The following is a 22,560-nucleotide window of genomic DNA, read 5'->3' as shown; positions in this document are numbered from 1 at the left end:
GTTTTTAAAACTATGTAGGTATCTGTCGCAATGCTAGAAAAACCATCTGTGTTTGGGATGAAATCGAACACATTAAAAAGTTATTATCTAAATTCATAATTTGAATGTTGTAGCAGTATTCTATAAAAAAAACGTTAACATTTTAAAAAGTGTGTAGCAAATCCTCTACATTGTATTAAAAAAATGAATAACACCATGAATTTATGGTTTAACCATGTTTAAACGAGTGAAACGATAACAATATGACTCAAAACAGGCCTGTCATAATGTATTAAAACATTGAGATTTTAAAAGCCATGTAAAAATATGTAGAATAATTGTAAAATAATAGGAAACAAAACCCCACATGGGCTTATGATGTAATCAAATGCATCCTTTAATTTTGGGTCTGTACTTCGACATCGCCAGATTTTTGCGATTATATATTATTACCGTAATAAAAATTTTGGAATTATGATGTCATGTTGAAAAAACTGCTTAAACTGCAACTTTTTTAGTATTTTTACGTTTGTTTCACTAGGTATGCAATTGAAAGCGTTCTTCAGGGTAAGTTCTCTCATAAATCTGATGTTTGGAGTTTTGGAATCACACTTTGGGAGATGTTCACACATGGATCTAACGCCCAAATTAAAGACGAAGAAGGCAAAGGTATTGATGATAAAGATTTGGGACAATATTTGGCAGAAGGCAAGCGGCTTGAATATCCCAAGAATTGTCCTGCCCAGGTTTATACCCTGATGAAACACTGTTGGATGGCAGACTCCCACGCTCGTCCATCTTTCTCTGATATTCTCGTTACACTCGAAACGTTGAAGAGAGAACTATTCTGGAATGATTTTGATGAGAACGGTGCTTATAATCCAATCAAATAGATATTTTATTGCATATATATTCATACATATTTCTCAGATAAAATGTGATGCACAGCAGGGCTCGGAAATTATATTGCTCAAGGCATGTAAGTTTAAAATCAGAAATGCTGCAAAATGCTAATTGAGCACAGATGCGTAGAAAATTTACAGAGGTTAATATTTCCCCAGAATGCAGTTTTTCTCTCAAAATTATAGCATTTTTTTTTTAGTCACTATAACTTTTAAAAAATATTTTTCAAAATTGAAAATTATTTGTTATTAAAAAATTTTGATAGTTTTTTTGTAACAAAAATTTTTTTATTTGATTTTACACAATTTTTGAATGAACTGGCATATGCTTTAAAAATAATCAGAATCAAAATTAAAACTAATAATTGTAAAAGTTGTCACAAATTTTTTTTTTACCGATAAAAATAGTGTAAAGCTACTCACCTTTTTTGTATAATAAAAAGTATTGTCTAATTTTTTTTTAATTCGACCAAAAATTTCCTCATGGCTCTCAGTGTTTCCCTTGAACCTTGTTTGTGCAATCTGATACATTCTGCTCCCTTGATTAAGTACTTCTCTAATCTTGACAAATTTACATGTAGACTCGATGAGGTAATTAAGTGATATCAAACAAAGTTAGCTTGTTGTTTTTTACTTTCCCTAGATATTATTTTAATTATTTTTTAAAGGTTTAACCAATATTGCTTGTACATAAGAAAATAATTATATATCCTGGTGTATAAGTCGACTTCTCAAACCGTCAAAATTTTATGAAAATCAGGGGGACGACTTTTTCACCAGAAATAAAGTCCGACCTTCATTGATCATGAAAGGGGGTATGTCACAAATTTGCACTTTCGAGAAAAACTAAAAAAAACCTGTTGCAATTGTGGAAAGATTGTTTTAAGCTTCCAAATTATTGGATTCTCTTTAGGCAGTCTAGAAAAGTACTCGGTATTTGCTATGAAGACAATGGATTCTACCAACGTTCTCATCTGCTGAGTCACACGAAAAATCCTCTTCATCCACACTTTTTTTTTAAAAATAATTCCACACTTTTTTTTAAATATCCTCAAATAAAAGCATCTTTATTATAGTGGGTGCCTCATATAGCATCTTGTTTTGAGGCCAAAAGTATCATAACCATAGAAAAAAATGTAAAATATTTTAAACTGTGTATGTTTTTTTTTTTTTTTTTTAAGGTTTCATATTTGGTTTTTTCAGTGGTCATCTTATACATCCCACATCCCGTTATCAAAAATAGAGGGTTGACTTATGCTAGTGATTCTCAACCACTGTGCCGCGGCACTTTTGTGTGCCGCCAAATATTAGAAATGATACAATATAAATTATAATGCTTTTTTTTATTATGAGTAAAGTTTAAATTAAAGAAAAGTGTATATATATATTTATACTTTTTATAATTTTTCCACACTTGAACCGCGTGAACATCTTTGTCTTCGATTGTATTGGCTCTGACAATCTTAAAATAAGATGGAAGTGTTTAAATTGTATACAGTGGAAAGTCGCGTATCCGGAATCGGCGGGACTTCCCGAAGTCCGTATATTTGATTTTTCCGTATAATTGACCTCCAAGGTAAACAAAGCTTAAAATGATCTGAATCTAAGAAGCAGAAAATAAATAAACATTATTTTTCGGGCAATAATGTTTTAGTATTAGAATGATATCTAATCAATCATAAACAAAATATTTAAAAAAAATATATATTGCTATTTTAAAAATAAATATAGAAAACGAAAAATATTCAGTTATGAAAATATTAATTGCTCTCTCCCCCATTTTGAACTAGAACGATTCAAGCAAGAAGGGGAAATTACCGTCATTCATTAAGGTGGGTAGGTGGAGAAGAAAAATTCATTTCCTCCTTACTTGTCATTCAAGTTGAGGGCGGGGTAGTGACAAATTCTTATTTTCTCTCCCATCATTGGCTATCAATCAAGCATAAAGGTGTGGCATGCTGATTGGGTTCTCTTTATTTTTTCTTGTGTGACTAAAGGGGATTCCCCCTCCACTTTAACATTTGCTGTGTTTACCCTTTTTCACAGTATTTCTTCTTCCCCTGACACTCAAATAAAAAGGTTCCAGGAAATGCCTCTTTTACTAACCAGTTGCATAGGAAGGAAGGGGGAGGGAGGGGACTCAGTTGTGCTCTTTTGAAAACAAATCCCCCCCTCTTTCCTGCATTCCAGAGGAGGAGCGTCATGGTCTTAGTAGATCTTCTGTTCTCTTTTCTGTTGATTTATGGGTTCAATGCATAGATCTCTAGAAGCTGAAGAAATGTTTATTTTGATTGTTAAAAAGTGTCCGGGAAATCGACCCTTCCGGAAAAGGGACGTCCGGATATGGGGCATTACACTGTATGACACACAATTTTAAAAAATGTTGCAAGAGTTAATCATTAAAGTAAGCTATACAATTAATACACAAATTAACAAAGGATAACTGAAAAAAACAAATATATAAAAAACAAATTAACAAAGGATAACTAACAAAAATTAAGCAAACAATTAATAATTAGCAAAAAAACTAGTTAACAAGAAATAACGAAAAATAACTTAATAATTATAGAAAACAACCTAACAACTAATGACTAGCAAAAAAATAACTGTTACTAACTAATAAAAAATTGGTCAAAAGAAATAATTAATCCCTTAATAAATGTGCTTTTGTTGTATATATTATTTTATTTCACATTCAAAATTATTTTCACAAACTATTTAACAGAGTGTAAAATAGGTAATTAAACTACTTTTAATCTAATTTTTTTCATTGTGTGCTGTCAAATTTCGAAATTGTTAAAAGTGTGCCGCAACAATGAAAAGGTTGGGAATCACTGACTTATGAACCCGAATATAAAGTAATATAAAAGTTTATTACATTATGTGAAAGTAACATGTTTATGTTGTGCAATGCATTGTGCAATGTACAGTGCAATGCGCAATGTACATTTGCATTGTGCAATGTACAGTGAAGGGCAATGAATACACATTATTGCTGTCAACGAAGTGATATTGTCAAAATTATTAATTATTAGAAACATATGCCTATAATACTAATTAATTTTGATAATATTACTTTTTTACCAATAATAATACTTAATACTTCTAATTTATACTTAAACGGTTGATGATCTAACCTTGTTATTGTGATTTTTAGGGCTGATTAATAATACTTGCCATTGTATGTTTTTATTAATATGCAATCAAAAAAGATGTTCTGGCATATAAAATTTTTATTAAGGTATGCATTCTGTAGACTAATTTGCCTCGAAACACGTGTAAAAATTTTTTCGAGCCCTGATGCCTAGTAATCACATGAATTTCAAAAGCACGGTAAATGTGATTATTGTTGTTACAGTATTTTTCTGAATTATAATATATGGTGTTACTATTATAAAAATATTTTACTTTTTCAAATAGTTTTTGAATACTTCACTTAGTGAGAGAAAATTACTGGGGAATAATATATTCCAGGTAATAAAATATTTTGTTTTTCTAAAATTTTAAATTTTGAAAGATACTGTAAAGAAACTTGCATAATAGTAACTGCTATGTAATATTTTGCTGATTAGCATTTCGAGATAAAAATCTAACAATATTCATTAAATCAGATTTTATTGAGCAAATATAAATCAAATGTTATATGAATTACCTGCTTTTATAAAGGTAAAAATCAAACTATCAGTACCTGTTTTTATTAAGGAGTTAAATATAATCTGATACAAGTATGTAATATGTTTCTTTCTTAATGTTTAACAATTTATGCTTTTATTTTTGAAAGCTTAAGAGTGATTTAAATATGTTGTTTCTGAAAGATTATTAATTATTTTTTAATGATTATATTTTTAACTTACAGTTCTTAAAAAAAATAATTTAATTATAGACTAATTAATATTTAATTGTATTTTTTTTTTTTTTTATTAAAAGAACATTTTTGTAAATGATTATTATTTTATCATTATCTTGCTGAATTTTAGTAAAAATTGCTATTAGTTTTATTTCTTCAGAAATTTTAATTTTCTTCCTCAAAATTGTTAAATAGTTTAGCATTTTTCAATAGCCAAAATTTGGAATAAATTTTATTGTTGAATCTATAAATAAGTTAAATCTTCATTTACATTTTTATCACGAGTGATAAAAAAAAAGTGTATAAACATTGTTCTATTATGCTGATACAATTTTTAGGGCTGTTTAATTCTTTGTGGCAAATAAAGAAATTTAGAAAGATATTTTTTTCACAAAATTGATTGACTGTAATTTAAATTATTATTTTAGTAGTTATTAAGAGATTTATTTATTGTGTATTTGATAATGTTAATTTTGATTGATTGTGTTTGAAATGCCTTTTACTAATAATGGATTCAATTTCGCTGGTTATAAAGTGTGCAATTAGTTCCTAATTAATATTTTGCTAACATTTTCAAGTTTACTGTTATAAGTGCAAATTAATTTAACATCTGTTTGCAACATCATTATTTGTTGATTTTCATTTTTTAACTTTTTTTTCTTCTTTTTTTGATTATATTTTAGGAAGTTTGCAAATCTTATGAAAAAGTTTTTAAAAATGTATTGACAAATTGAAATATTTTATTATTCATAGTTATTTTTAAAATACTTATGTACAGTAGCAAATATTTAAAATTGAAAAAGTTTAATTTCAAGCATTTATTGTTAAATCGTTTTTAAAACTATTGTAATGTTAATTAAAAGATAATGTTAAAGTTTAAAATTTTAGATGATGGGCCTAAAGTTTGAGAATTTAAAGGAAATTATTTGATTCTTTAAGCTTTAAAAAAAAATTATCATCTCTCAATTACTTTTTCTATTTTATTTATGTCTTTTATTTTATTTCAAATATATATCTTATTTCATCTCATTAGATAAGTTTTAATTCATTTTCATGAATTATGATATGATTCACTGTAAATAGCCATTTAATGAAACTGTGTTGTCCATATTGCGAAATAAATGTCTTTTTTAATTTTTCATTCTTTTTTGTTTTTACATTGGGAAATTTAAATATTTCCAAAGTATTTGTGCTCGTTGAGTATGTATTGTAAGTTTTTGATTAGTATGCATTTTTACTATCTTAATAATAAAGTATCTTTAATGCAATTTGAAATTTCTAATTTTGAAATAAGACATTTATGTAATTATCTAGTTACAATCTTAATGAGTATTATGTTCCTTATATTATTGGTAATGAATTTATTTTATAATCAATGCTGTGATTATTTTTTTTTATTTACTGTTATTGTGTTCGTCTATGAAAATGGGATATTTCTGTGATATAAATATCAATTTTTTGAATGATACAATTTTTTGAACATACTGGAAATGTGATATTTTTACGCTCAAAATATATCTAATTTTCTTATTTGAAATTTAAACAACTTTCTCCAATTTAATGTATTTATAAGAAACAGTTTTATTTTATCAATGTATACTTGAATTTTATTAAATATAATATGTAAAATAAATATATTATTTCATTAATTATATTGTTCATTCAGTGTATAGTAGACTTAACAAGGATTCTGTAATGTGCAAAATAATGTATTAAGTTGCTTTGAGAAGTTAGTAAAAATATAAGTTCATTTCACTGTTACAGTGTATTTGTTGACTAAAATTACAAATTTTTAAGGCAAAATATATTGAATTGTTTAAAAATTATGTTCCCCACCATTATCATCTACAAATGCCTACCATTATATTAACTTATACATAACTAGAACTTTTTATGTTAATATAAAATTTATTGGTGTATTTAAATATCTATTGTAAGGTATCATTATTATGCTCATAAGATAAGTATCAAATCACTCTAAGAAATTTTGTAAATATTTATTTAATTTATTAAAATTTATTGAATTTATTAAAGGTGTAAAAATTTATTGCAGTTAAAAAATCTGATAAGATATTTTTGAAAAAAATTTTCTCCTCCGATTATAATGTGTTTTATATAATTTACCAGTTCTGTATCATGAAATTTAGGTATTATGTTCAATTAAATTTAACTGCATTGTAGTGTATATTTTTAATAAATTAACTATTTCTGGAGTAATTCATCATGCACCTGTGTTATGCTACAATGTGGGTTTAACTCAATTAAGCACTTTTTACCATCAAGAACCGTCTAATTGAATTCAGCCAACTGGGTCATTCAAATAGTATGTAGACGCATATTTTTTGGAAATTTGTAACTTTCTTTCTCAGTTTGTGTAAAAAAATAAATAAGGTACAAATATTTAGATAGCATATTTTTAGTAATACCCTCTCTCTTTTTATTAAAAAAAAAGTAACATTGCTAGTACTTTATTAAGTTGTTTAAAAACTTAGTCTTTCCACTTTTCAAAAAAAATAAATAAATAAATAAAATAAGAATGTCACTAATATTTTATAAAATGATTCGGAACTCCCTCTTACTCCTTGTTAAGTAAATAAATTAAATATAAAAGCCGTTAACCTATTTTAGGCCAAACATATTTTATAATAATAAAAAATTTTAATTTAGAAATTTTATAATAATGAAATATTATTTTCATTGAAATATGCTTTAATTACATTCAATAAGACACACAAAAATTTCATGCATAAAAACAATTTTATTTAAGAAATAAAATGTTGCATATATGCACCATTGACTAAATTAATAATTAAACCATTTATTTGAAAACTAGTTTATTTTATGAAATTTGTTTTTATTTTATTTGCAGAACTTTCAACTTTGATCCATCATAAAAACCTATGATTAATTTCAAGTGGAATAAAACTGTTGACAATAGCCAAAAAATAAAATTAGTGAGAAAATATGCATCACAGTGAGTAAAAAAATATTTATCGAAATGTTGCGTTTATGCACCTTTGTCCAAAAATGGGTTAATATTATGTGAATGATTTGGAACTCCTTCCTTCCCATTATAAAACGAAATAATAAAACTAAAATTAAAAAGTCACTAATATTATGTAGAATTTGGAATTTCCTCTTTTGGACTGTCAAAAAATAAATGAATAAATAACATATAAATCATAAATATTATAAAAGATTGTTAGGAATTCACTATTTTTCTTTGCCAAAAAAATAAGTACTTGCCCTTTCCATGTTTGTATAAGTTTAGTGTTCTTTTCTCAGATTAAAAAGGGAATTTATTATCCTACACAAGCAGATTAATTTAATTAGCACACATACATATGCATACTTGTACGTTCTAATCAAAGAACAGCTTTGTAAAGTTGAAGAAGAGATAGCACAATTTAAAGAAGAACAGAACAAAGATACATTGAAGGTTTAGGCAGGATTCAAACCAATTACCTCCCTGCTACAGAGCCTTTGGTGGTCAGACCACATGGACAGGGAGGTCCCTCATTGCTCATACACTTCCTTTTCCTTCTCAACAAAAATAAGCAGATTACAACTCCCTCCTGTTTTTTAGTGCTTACATAATGTTTGAACAGCCTTTTCTTATATATGTAAGTTTCAATTTTATAAATTTTTTGCTAACTCAATGCATAAATGTAAATAAATCGTTTTATATATATTTAAAAATTTACATTAATTCAGTTTTAAAATATCAATTTTATTTGCATTGTTAAAACTTTATCTAGTCTTTCATACAATTCATTTTAATTTGATTTACATTTGTAACCCTTACGTGCTATGTATGTATCTGAAAATGTATTGTATTTTAATGCTTCTGTGTTAGTATTTGAAAAATTAAAAGGGCATGTGGAATTTTTTAGGAGTTGAAACTAATTTATTTCAAAATTGTTATTTTTTATTAGAGATGTATTTTGCTGTTGTGAAATGAAGTGCATATTTATTGGAAAGATTTTCCCTGATGTACTATGTAAATAAAATTTTTCTTTTTTAAGAAGAAGAAAATGTCGTACTTATTTACAGAATAAAACTAACGTAGCTTTATTTTGAATTAACAAATAGCCGGCTGTATCAGTACTTATAAGATTAAAAGGTACTGTGATTATTATTATTTTAAACTTTATTAATCTTTTAAAAAAATCATCTTCAAAAGCTAAATCATTTCATCAATTTACAATCATTTCTCAATTCTCATTCATTTTATCAATTTATTTCGTCATCATTAAAAGCTCAATCATTTCATAAATTATAAATTTTTCAATTTCTAATAAATAGAATATCTTAAATTATAGTTGCTATTCAATTTATTAACTGAAATTTTTATGTAGTTATTTCATTTATTTATTTACATTTTGCTTTATAATTTTAAAAGAAAAGTTTATAAAAGGATACAGTTAAGCTCATTTGTAATGAGAATTAAGATACTGAATCTTTGTTCTTGCTAAATCAGAGTGCTTTTTTTTACTAAGTGGGCTGATATTATAAAATCTCAAGAGCTATAATTCTTTCATCAAGGTGCACAGGTTGGACATGAATCAGAGTTAATGCCTCTAAAACTACCAAAAAAAGTTATCATAGTCAAACAATCTGGCACTTGAAAGAGACGATGGTCAAAACCCCAAAGTGGTTGAACTGTATGACAGGTAACTTTAAAACAAATCTAAACTTTAAAAAAAAATAATAAATAAATAAAAATTTTCAAGCTTAAATACCAATACCAAAGTCAGGAATCAAATTCTGGAAAAGACTAGAGCCCATAATGGGATGTTGTGCCACCAAGGAAGGGGAAAAATCTAGAATTCTCACAAATTAACTAGAAAATATTTAATAATTATCACATTAAACTTAAAGAAATATCAAAATTTTATTTGTTATTTAACTTAATACCATTCTTATTGACAATTCTGGAAACTCAAACCTTTTACCTGATAATATAAAGATTGAATCTATTTAATATTATGCATTACAACATCTTATGTTTGTAAATGCAATGACCACCCACAATTTCCTAATCTGCTGATTGCATACCGCATGACACGGGACCTCACATTGTTACCTTTCATAGATTATTTTCAATTTTTGTGGGGTTTCTCAGACTTTTGGAAAAGAATAAGAACTTAGAATTTTTTTGTATGAGAAATTGGCAACCGAAGATATTCACTTGCTAAAACAGGGTGCTCTTTAAATCCCGAAATTATCAAAAATAAAAGCCATAGTGCTTACAAATCAACTACAAAATGATAAATAATAGCCTATATTTCTTTGTCTTTTTTTATTTACATTGAAATGAAACAAAAAACATTTAAATTATTTAACTTTGTATCTTCTCCAACAATTGTTCTGTGAACAACACTCGGCTCAAAATTCTGGAAACTCGGACAGTTAACCAGAACATACACACTGATGCATTAACATAAATAGATTGAATCCATTCCATGTTCTGCATTGCAATGTATGTTAATGCAATGGCCACCAACTGACCCGAGTTCGAATCTCAACGATGGCTGATCGATACGAATTCTGCACCGACCTTAGTGCTGACGTAAAATATCCTCAGAGGTAGATGGAGCAGGAGTTACAGTCCTTTAGCCGTCAGGCTTGACGTGAGAGGTTTTCGCCCTTTTACCTTTCATATAACACACGCAGGTTAATTCCATCAATTTTTCCTTCACGGAGTTCAATAGTATCCAGGAGTTCTGGATCTGCTTTAAAATTACAAGGCTACGGAGTTGAACATTGGTAGTCATAAACTCAAAATTAGATCGACTGTTCAACAATGGTTATAAAAATAAAATGACCAACTATTTCTTATTTATCCGTTGCAGCGCTACAGCCTCATTGCTTATTTGATTGCATAACATATGATAAGAGAGATGGTACATTTTATTGCATGCCTATTTATACTATCTTTGAAATTTTTAGTTTGGGAATTTGGTGTTTTTTTTTTTAGTTTTAACGAAGTGGTTATTAAACCCTTTCGAATAGAATAAAATTACCTCGAACTATCGTTTATTTTTTTTTTCCCGAAAATTAAAATGAAAAGATTTCTCTAGAAGTTAGTGAAAATTTACTTGTTGTCTAAGTTATACTCATAACATAGTTTTTTTTTCTTCTCTTTTTATACATCACGAAACATTAATAAAAAGTATCGTAGTTTCACCTAATCAGAGTTCGTAATTAAACATGTTCGAATGTATCGTAAAAAAAAAATTTTTTTTTCCTATTTAGCTAGAATCAGATATTTCATAGAAAATTTTAGAAAGAAACCGAGTTCAACTGTATTTGGTGAGAAAGAAAAAAAAAATTTGCCTGCAATATTATTATTCTTATTCTTTCTTTTTAGCAGTTTTAAACTTGTAAGAATTTATCAGACATTCCTTAGAATATTTAAGATAAAGGCTCACAGTAAATAAGTTCGTCTGTACTTTTTTTTTTTAAACTTCAGTACCTCAAATTATAAAGATATAGCATTACATTTTGTGTTGATATGTGATCATCGTGTCTGAAGATATAGATAAAAGGATAAATAAAAATAGGGGCATAAAGTTTTTTATACGTATTCTTTTTTTCCCAAAAGCATTCAGTAAATTGCATTTTTAATATTACATTTATCAATTGCCAGAGAACAGATTACTTTAACTTCGAATAATTTTAAATTGCTAATTATCATAAAATTTTTAGAACACACTTATTCTATATATTAGTAATCTAATAAAATTAGTACATTGGAAAGATTAATAAACAATAATCTTGAATGAAAATAAAATATAGTCATGCAAACCAAATATAAATACCCATCTATTTTTATAATAGTCTGTTATAAAAAAAATTAACAATATTTAACATCTATTGTTATAAAATATGGAAGCATTAGATAGTTTGCACTTTAACTTTATTTTTGTTTAGAGGAATGTAAAAATTTAATTGTTTTCTCAGTGTCTAGAAAAGATGACGTAATAAGTCAGACTTTAACCTCTTGTTTTTATGATTCTGTAATAGTACAAAGAATCATAAACTTATATTTCTGTCAAATATTCAAATTTGGAAGAAAAATTGATTTTTTACTTGCATAGACGTAATGCACGGTGGTGTAACAAGAACGTGACAAACCATACATCTTTTTTTATGTTTGCCTTTGGTATGTTTCCAATTTATTGGCACTTGTTAAATATGCGGACCTATTATTTACACCACTTTGGCAATGAAACATCATAATAAAATAAAAAATTTAAAAACTACCTTTTTTTTTTCTTCAAGTAGAAGAATAAAAGTGAGGAAATAGTTTTGTTTTTGTCACACTAGAACGAAAAACGTCGGGTGCATTACCTCTAAAAGGGCGGGAATTATCTGTGGCGATGGACGTTTAATAACTAAGTCACCCTTTTACGGTCACCGTTTTGTCTTTCGCAAAATTTTGATTTACTATAAATTTTGCTTGTAGCGTGTAAGAAAATTTTTAACTAAAATTTAGGGGAAGGGCATCAGACTTAGAACTCCTGTTGAAATTTAAGCATTCTAACTAGCAAAATGGGTGAAATTTCATTGTATTGTCATCAGTAACGGAGCTCCAGTAGAAATTATAATTCTCTAGCTTGCCGTAAATTGGTCGAAATTTCGATTGCAAGATTCCAACTTCGCTTGTCGCTTGATATCGAGTTAGAAAAACTTAGTAAACAGGATGATAGCGAATTTTAAAATAAATGTGTAAAGAAATTAAAAGTGAAAATTTATTTGTAGCTATGTAGGCGTCTCTACGCTGCCAATTTCTACTGCTTATTAACAAAATACGACCAGATAGTGTTATTTACCAGACATATTGCCTGATATATTTTTCACTTCGCAGTACTAGAATTTTTAATTCTTTTTCGTGCTGGAGTTGTTCCCCTTTAGAACTAATCTTATAGTATTAATATTTTTTTCACTTCGCAGTACTGGAGTTTTTAATTCTTTTCCGTGCTAGAGTTGTCCCCCTTTAGTCTTGATCTTTTTACCAAAAAAAATTCATTATCCTTTTACTATAAAAACCTATTTTTTAATAGGATAGCCTATTTAAAGTCATTGAATCTTAATTCAATATACTCTAACTGCAAAAGAATGTGATTTGAATTTGCTATATAGAGCCCGAAGAACTTTAATCTCAGGACGAGATACATGGAATTACTTAGAACTCGAGTACACCCGAGACCGAGATATTATGCCAGATAAAAGCCAAATTTTGAGGTCTCGTCAATTGGCCTCTGATGTGTAAACAAGGGAATTTGTAAATTAAAAACCTTTTCCATTTTAACCACTGAACAAACTGAAAGCTCAAGATGACTAAAACAAGAATTAAAAAACCAAAGTCACAAGGTAAATTAAAATTATGTGACATTTTTAGCGTTATCCTCACAAAGAAAAAGCACGGAAAAAAAGTAGCCGATTGCTGTAAAAGTTTATACCTTATGAATTTTAAATTCTTTTACTCAATAACTAAACCGAACGTTTGTTTAAAAGTAGTAAAATAAATTGGAAAATTTTTCATGAATCCGAGCCCGAAACTTTTTTTCCGAGCCCGCGTTGAGCTTGAGCTGAGCCAACACCTCCTAGAAAAAAAGGCCTCCCCCCGGATTACCATAAACGAGAAATCCAATCGTTTAGTAGTTCGAGCGTAGTAGGATCTTTCGTATTGCCCCTCACTGCACTGTTTAGTAGCCCGTACGTAGTGAGATATTTCGTAATTTCTCCCCACTACGCAGTTTATGTTTGTTACGTCAGACTACTAAATTCATTCGTGCAGAGGCCTTCCTTCTTTCAGGAAGTGTTAACTGAGCCCGTCTCATCTCTATCACAATATAACTGCAATCTTATATAGGCTGGAAAAAATTATTATATAATGGCTTCTAAACCCCTTTAATATTAACGTTCTAACCACACAAAAAAGTTTCCTTTTTTTATTATTGGAACTTTATTTGAGATAAATTGGCTCACATAAGAAGATAATTTATTTACTGTCAGTAAATCTTAAGAGACTCCTTCCCCTCTCGTCCGAACTCAACTGTCAAAGGGTTGGAGACGGGGAGGGAAAATCCTAAATATACTTTCAGTCTTTTTTTCTCACCGAAGTCAAGCATCACTGGCTGTGCGGGTGGGTGACCACTTGGATCAGTCTGCGTAAGAACCGAGAGTGTGCGGTATTCGTCCTCGTTAAACTCTTCAGCAGTAAAGTGCTCGATTTCGCATGCAGGTCATCGGTCTACCGAAGCAAGGGTGCTATCCCCGCTGCAAAGAATCAAAATTGTGATTGTATGCCTTCGGATAATTCTCAGGAATGTTTCTCAAACCGTCGCCTATAGCCCATTGTGCAGCTTTAGTGCGACGTAAATGAACTACAACAACAATCTTTTTTATTTTCTCAAATAAACCCAAATNAATGCGATAGTATGTCTTCGGATCATCCTCAGGGATGTTTCGCAGACCGTCGCCATTAGCCCATCGTCCAGCTCTAGTGTGACGTAAATGAACTACAACAACAATCTTTTTTATTTTTTCATTTTCTCAAATAAACCCAAATAAGTTAGACTGTAATAAAATTAGATTTTAAAAAATCTAAAAACAGTGAAACGTGTTGTTTTAAATTTCGTACTTAAAAATATAAATCGAATCATTTTATTGTTTTAGAGTTTTGAGGAACATTTCGTAGAAGTTATAAAAATTATCAAGCGTTATTTCCTCTTATCTACTAAAGCGACCCCTATATTTTTTTAAAAAATTTTTAAGAGGTATTGTGCGAGGTCCAATAATACTATATCATCAAAAGTTGATTTAGTACAAAAAATGTCGAGAGACACGAATTAAAAATTTTACATAAAATCCAAGATGGCGAGGGTAGAGACTATGTACTCATATCTCGAAAAAAATGGCTCTGAATTTGCTATCTAATAACAATCTGAAGTTTTAAAATTATTATATAAGTTCTTGTAAATCACCTTTTTTGCCACCTATACATTATGAACGCAGTCTAATGATTATACATGTGTATTAACTCATTAGTTACCTTTCATAAATAGAACACCATCTGTAGTTTCACATGCATACGGGTGATAACCGTTGACATTTTCTCTGAACCTTTTAATCTTTTGATTCCGACTGTTGCGAAAAAAATTATACACAAATAGCAATAGAACAGAGAGAAAAACGCGGAATAATAATTTATTTTATTTGTAAATATTTCATTTGTATTAATTTTTTATGCGATTTATCATTTAAATTTGTTGGAATGAACAGAAATCGGTGTTGCTTTTCAATGAAGCTTTTTCGTAATATTGCAAATAATTCGTCAATTTTATTTAGAACTAGCTGACTACGGTTCCCAGTTTATCCGTCTTAATGAATTTACCTCTTCGCGATTTCCTATAGACCTTTCTGCTATTCGCTACATTATTCTGTATGCTAGATTTTTTTCTTCATTATTCATTAACAATGTTAATCTTCTACAGTAGATTAAAAAAAATGTTTATGGCATTATTTTCTTTAAAAGCTCAAACCGAATCACACGAATTAAACATAGTGTGTGGTTTCGTTGTTCAACGTCTCCACGTAGTTCTTATTGCCTATTGCTGCATTGCTCTGATAAGGGGATTAATTATAGGGGATAAACTTATCTATCTATATTTATGTCTCCAAACAAAGACAAATATAGGGGATATATCTCTCTATATCTATAGTTCAAAACAGGGACGAATATAGGAATTATATCTCTACATTAACAATGGCTCCGATCAGATCAGAGACTAATACAGAAGATATATCTATGGCTCAGATCAGAAACTAGTATATGAGATATGCCTCTCTATATCTATGGCTCCAACTAATATAGGAAGTATATCTGCCTATATCTATAGCTCTGATGTTTAGTTTTCTCACATGGAACACCGCTTTGCGGGTCTTCATTGGTTCCAAAATTATAGTATTAGGCATTTGAAATGCGTAGAGCTGTAGCTAGACTTCGCAGGGACTAGTCCAAAACATTTTTCGGAGCCTTCATGAACATTTTCTTTCTGTGGAGGCAGAAAGACGTGAAGAGAAAATTTTTTAACTGTAAGCAGTTAAAAAAATTTCGACCATTTTGCTAAATAAAATAATTAAAAATCATTAATAATTATTAAAAATTGGATTTTTACATGGAATTATCTTTGGATAAGCCAGTTTTTAAATTTACTTATAAAACTTTTTTCGATACACTTAAAAAGTCCTTAAATGAATGCTGAAGCTTTGAGATATTGTGAAATACGTAAAAGTGATACAATTAGCGACCCAAATTTTCGATCTTTCTTATGATCAATTTTTTGGAACCATATATTTCAGTTTACGGCTAAACCTCGATTTTTTAGGGTCGAAATTCCAATCCTTTTGGAGGAAAATGCATGTTTATTCAAATAACGTACGTTTTTGTGTTGATTATATGACTGAATAGTGCACTCCAATTAACTTGCATACTACAAGCCAAAAATTAAAATTAGTTGACAGGAATGAGAAAGAAGACATTACACTGTGAGAATCTAATCATTATAGAATAAAGTTATAAGGGGTGATACATTTTTTTCCCTTTATTTGTTGCACTCAACATTGCTCATAGTATATCAAAATTCGGCTTCAATATCAACAAATGTTGCCTTCAACATTGCTCTTGATATTTCAAAAATTGTCCCTCGTACTCAGCAACCAGTTGGTATAGCTTTTTATATGCATTGTAGAAAAGTAGATACAATAAAATTACCATTGAACAACACCCAATATAAACCATGAAATTTCAAGATTATTAATAAGGCTGATTACAATTTACCGCTGCAGATTCTTCACTTTTTCATAAATGAATTATTTTCCTTCGAATATTGTATTCGTATGACTGCACATTTATTCATGTGATGCTCACATTTAGACAATTATGCACCTGTAATTGATAAAGAACACATGTGACACTCATCTATTGGATTCTTTGACAGCACAAAAGGAGCGGAACAAGAACTGTTTCAACGAATTTTTGAACGTCAGGTTTTTTTCTGAGCTGTGCGTAAAGTGTCATTCATTTGCCCAGCTTTTTATTATCACTAAGTTCTACGATCTTTAGTAATGCTGTTTGGAAGTTATTGTTGCTGGTTGTTTCTACCATACAATGAGAGCAGTTTCATACATTTAAATTAGCATGAAACAAATTTGATAACTGAAACCCTGCTCAACGAAACGAAGAATGGAAGCTTTTCTTCATTTGTAAAAAAATAAAACAAATAGAATATCGATTTTACTTATTTATGAAATAATCGGCAGCTAAACAATTCAAAAATATAATCCTGAATAAATGTATTGATACTCCAAAAATTAGATAAGACTCAGTCATTTAAGGAAAAAAAAATAACTAAGTGAAGTGCACGCGAACAAATCAGCGCACAACAGACGCGTTTTACGCAAATTAGAAATTTTTTAACTAGCGAGACTAATTAAATTAAGCAAAACAGTTCAACTGGTTGACCAATTTTTTTTTGTATTTAAAAACTGTCGCCGATAAGCTAAGAAAAAATTAAATATGTATATTGCTGTTGTTCTCTAAGTTAAAAATCCGATTTTTTTCACTAAAATCTGAAAATTTCTTTTTTTGAAGCACGGAAACTTTGCTGAAAATTTTCTTTTTCATATTTTTATTTGTTAAAATGAGAGGATTACTTCCCTTTCCTCTCTTTAATAGCAGCTACTCTGCCATAATTTGTCAATAATTTGATAAGTTGAAGAAGAAAATAATAAATTACAAAATACAAATTTTCATAAATTACTCTTCGCTTGTATGAACTTTTTTCTTTACTTTAAACTAATAATGAAATTGAAAGAGAATTTCTACTAACGATTTCTATTGTGGTATAGTGTTCTTTTAAAATCTTGTTTACACATTAGCTTAAGCCTATTCAGCAATAATGTAGTACCATTTCCGCACATGCAGATAGATTAATTGGATATAGTATTGTTTTTGTGGACTTTATTTGACAAAATGCCCGTTGTAGCCCACGCCGCATTCCAAATTCAGATTCACCTGCGCACCCACCTGCTCTGATAGAAACAGGTGACGTGATTCACGATCAGTTTTTGATCACAATTCGACGAAGCTTTTTGTTTCTTCGACGTCGCTCTCCACCAACTAAAGGATTCATTGATAAAAAAATAAAAAAAGCGCTATCATTTAATTTCTAATCATTCGATTTATTATTCTTTCTGTGAAGATCAAGTCAAGATTGAGAAACAACTTTTGAGTTCAAGATTTTTCTCTCTCCAGGTTTGCTATACTAGTTTTAACTCTTATTTTTGTAAATATTTTTCTCCAGTGTCTGGAATTAATTAAGGACAAAAGAGAATTCTTAATGAATGAGGACCCTATAAAAAGTGAAATGCAAATAACGATAAGTACTCAGTGATTTAGGAAGTTTTTAGAATACTACTTTTTTATCCATTCATTATTTTTAAAATGTGTTTATAAATAATGAATTAATAATCAATGTCATTCTTTTAAAGAAAAATGAATGGAGGTATGATCTTGTAATGAACATAACCTGGTTACTATCGTATATATCAAATTGGTTTTTGCAAATGTAATGCTAGTTCTACTCTTGTTTTCAATAATCGTTTTCTCTAGGGTATGGAATTAGTTAAGAATAATGAAGAATTCTTAACGAATAAGGAAACTAAAAAATGCAATACAAAATGTGAGGAATAGGTGATTTCGGGTGTTTTTATGCATAATTAAAATCCCCTATTAATTATTTGCAGCATGTTTTTATAATTAATTAACTAATAATCCATTTAAAAAAATTGAATAGAGATATGATTTAGTTTCGTCTTCATTTAACACGTTTTTTCCAATATATGAAACTGTTTTTTGAAACTGTTGTTCTGAAATATCTGAGTGTAAAGGCAAAAATTCTGAAGGATTGGTAACATATGAAATTTTGATCAAGTGGTCACTTAGAAAGAATAAGGAAACATTTGAACATGTTTTCCCTATTAAAAAAATAAATAAATAAAATATGGAAAATTCTATATTTTTCTTTCCTGTGAGAAATCAGTCTTCATTAGTTTTTAGTTTATTTACTATTTTCGTGCAATTATTGTACAATTGAACAAATTACTAAACTAATTATAGAATAATTTTCAACCTAATAGTCTTCTTAAATAATAGAGTTACTACTTTTAAAAATAAAGAAAGAGCAGTTTTTTAAGCAAACAACAATTTTGGAATCGTTTTCTATTTTTAAATTTAATTATTTTTTAATGAAACTGATACTTCAATTGATTTTTTGTGCTTCAAGTCATATTTGTAAGTTCTATTTCTATTAATACATTTTGTAAAGAATGTTCTATAAGTATTGACATTAAATATATTTGGATTTTAGCCATAATGTATCATCTGATACTGGATTTACTTTAAATCAGAATTATGAGAACTGCGGGTTGATAAAAATACAATCAACTATTGTTGAAATTCAAATATGAAACACTCCGTGTCGAAAGCAATATTAGCTTTATCAGAAAAACTTACAATAAATTAAAGAAGCTTTAGTTAAAAAACTTACAACTTACAATATATTTCTTATAAATGGAAAGGGAAATAATCTAAGAGCTAACATTCAAATTATATTTTGCAAATTTATTGAGAACTTAATCATTTTAATGTGAAGCATTAAATATATATGTTGCTTCGTATCTGTAAGTACGATTTTTTTAAATAATAAATTACATTATAAAAACCATAAAAGAGTTAGGATTTAACTTTAACTTAATCAAAAAAGCTATAATCGTAACCTAAATATTCTACTTGCAACATAAACTACATTAACAGTTATATATTCTATACATGCTATATTATTTATTAAAATAAATAGAATAAAAGTTGAAAGAGCTATCAAATCTACAAATAAGAAAAGTTCTGTTTTGAGAAAGCGTCATTTAAATTTGAATCCGTATATTCAATTTATATAAGCTGTAAGTGTGATGTGAATTTATATCTCTTACCTTTTTCTAACTTACTCCCTCTTTGACTTATCATCATTGATTCACGTACCCTATTCTCACACATACTGGTTCATACTGGTGCTACATACTGGTTCATACAATAATAATATAAAATGGAAATAATTTTATACCAGTTTTACAATTTCAATGAAATATGTTTAGTTAAATTAAAGAAAAACTAAATGAAAACGCTTATAAAAACAATTTCTCACATATTTTTCTTCACATTTCCCCGTTAGGAAAATTGAACACATAGCTTTTGTTTACTAAAAGGTATTTCCATCATTACGAATTTAATAATTGCAGATTTGAAATACATTAGTTAAAAAAAAGTCAAAACATTTAAGCATATTTTTTTAAATACCTTTGGGAGTTCCTTACACTTTCTGCAATTTTATTCATTTTTAGAAATTAATTTTTAAAAAATTTGAAAGCAGAGTGTTATACCTGTAACAATTTTTAATTACGTCCATAACAGCCAGTTAGTTTTTAATTTTCAGCTTTTTCTTAAATTGATGAAAGTTAATTAGTATTTCTGTAATTGTAAATAACACTGAAAGTTAATTTAGCAAAAAAAAAAACAAATATTACAACAGCTTGGCACTTTTCCATTTTAGTTACATGCGTTAATAAAATTTTGAAAAGACTGTTATACCATGGTTTTAAATTTTTTAATAATATACTACTATACATATTTATATTATACTACTATAATATACTATTTATATCTATATATATATATACTTCTCTTATGTGGCACTATCAACTCGGGCATTTCTCTATCCATTGGCAAACATTATAGCTATTATACATTTTGATAGGTTTGTCTTTAATAATTTAATTAGTGTTGAGTAGTTAGTTATACGTTAAGTATATATTTTTTATTTATATAGAAATAAAAACTCAGTTACGTAATAATTATATAAATTTAGTTTTGATCCTTTCTAAAATGACTGTAGAAACTTTAAACATGAACTGTGCTATGGTGCCGCATACTCTCATGCCAATTATTGATGACGTGGAGCTTACTTTTTTGAGCAATGGCATAGTATACATACGAGTATACATACGATGCTCAGGATATGGCTGAGAAGGTAAATAAGTAGTACCGCATATATTGGAGCATAGGGATGAGTTTTCTATCTTATTTAACGACAAAGATGAAAATAATTTTAATACTTCTGCTGCCTACTATGCTGAAATGCTCTGAACTCATACTTACGGTGATTTGTATGATTTAATGGCTGCCAGACAGGTTTTAAATTATTGCTAAAACTCATTACGCAAAGAACTTTGACAATATCGTAGCTAAGTCGCCGGCAACAGCTAGACGGTAAAAAAATTTGTTTGATATATTGTTTAAAAGTAATTAAAGTGTTAGAATTGGAGGAGATGTTGAAGAACTAGAATATTTAAATACAGATGTGTTGTGTATTCTGCTTGGTTACCATTAAAGTTTCTATGTTGTACACAAGATAATTTTGAAAGGTAACCAAGCTGGTCACCAAAGACGACTAGTCCTCAGATATTAGTTGAAGGGCTTCAGGTCTTACACCAAGTTATCATAACAAGGAGTGCGTAGAGAGAAAAATTTTACTTCTATTTTGTGTATTTAATGGCGATTTAGAATTAAAAAGCATAAATTAAATTTGTAAATAATTATACTTGCCATTAAAATACAGAATTAAATCGTCGCTCATAGATGTAAACAATACGCTAAAGATAAAATATATAGACGAGACAAATAGTAATCAAAATCAACTTTTTATTCCTGAATTAACAATAAGGAGATCTCCATATATATTTTATACAAATAAAGCAGGATATTTAATCCAAATGAAACTAAAAAAAAAGAAAATTTAAAAAAATACAAGGTTTTAAAAAGGGGCCGTTCGTAAATGATGCCCCGCTAGCAAGTGCGTGAACGGTTTCGACAAATAGTTATTGGAGATTAACCGGATTCTAAAATTTTATCCTGCCGTTTCCGGGCAGGATAAAATTTTTGTTATAATATATTCACGTGAAACAATCTAAATTTTCGTATAATTTTAAATCAAAAAAAAAAATATTTTAAAATATATAATTCTAAGAAAATTTGCTACGAGCTTATATGAATAAAAACATGCATTTAATTTTAAATACTTCAAAAAGGATAAAGAAAGAGAAGTATTAACGAAGAAAAGTAAGAGCTGATGTGGTGAGATTATATCTTATCTTTCCCTTATTCTGTTTTCCGGCTTTTTAATTTATTTTTTTAATTTTAATAATTTTATTTTAATATTTTAGTTTATTTTTCTCTTTTAAAAAAACCTTTGCATTCTTTTTCATGTTTTCTTTATAATTTTAACTCATACATATACTACGAGCTTATATGAATAAAAACATGCATTTATTTTCAAATGTTTCAAAAAGGATAAAAAAAGGAGAAATATTAACAAAGAAAAGTCAGAAAATTAATTATAAGTTTTATTATTCATATTATTATATTATGTTGTGGATTAATTATATTATATATTATTTATAATATTATATTTAATTAATTTAGTTTTGGCTTTATTATGACAATATTTGAGAGCACTCTTTCTTGCAGCTTTAATCGTGTGAGCTGATGTGGAGAAATTATATCTTATCTTTCCCTTATTTTGTTTTCCGGCTTTTTAATTTCTTATTTTTTGAATTTTTATAATTTTATTTTAAATTTTTTTTTCTCTTTTAAAAAAACCTCTACATTCTTTTCCATGTCTTCTCTATAATGTTTAACTTATATATATA

The 22,560-nt window shown here is 28.2% G+C and overlaps 2 protein-coding genes and 1 long non-coding RNA gene across 3 annotated transcripts in view; 2 read left to right on the top strand and 1 right to left on the bottom strand.

Annotated features, from left to right (window-relative positions):
- Positions 1 to 8,714, top strand: part of LOC107457346 (tyrosine-protein kinase JAK2) — a 40,398-nt gene extending 31,684 nt beyond the window's left edge. Inside the window, exon 17 of the mRNA XM_016075489.4 lies at positions 521 to 8,714. Within this exon, the coding sequence (XP_015930975.1) occupies positions 521 to 872 (352 nt within the window). The 3' untranslated portion in view covers positions 873 to 8,714. The remainder of the gene's footprint in view (positions 1 to 520) is intronic.
- The window catches only part of LOC139425986 (uncharacterized), a 62,817-nt gene that overhangs the window by 28,175 nt on the left and 12,082 nt on the right, over positions 1 to 22,560 (bottom strand). The window lies entirely within an intron of this gene.
- The window catches only part of LOC107457347 (uncharacterized), a 37,437-nt gene continuing 32,453 nt past the window's right edge, over positions 17,577 to 22,560 (top strand). Inside the window, exon 1 of the transcript XR_001585818.3 lies at positions 17,577 to 18,055. The gene's annotated coding sequence lies outside the window, so the exon portion shown is untranslated. The remainder of the gene's footprint in view (positions 18,056 to 22,560) is intronic.

Source organism: Parasteatoda tepidariorum, chromosome 7 (genome assembly GCF_043381705.1).
Source record: "Parasteatoda tepidariorum isolate YZ-2023 chromosome 7, CAS_Ptep_4.0, whole genome shotgun sequence".
NCBI lineage: Eukaryota > Metazoa > Arthropoda > Arachnida > Araneae > Theridiidae > Parasteatoda > Parasteatoda tepidariorum.
The sequence above is the reverse complement of the archived record's forward strand: the minus strand, read 5'-3'. Positions and strand labels throughout refer to the sequence as shown.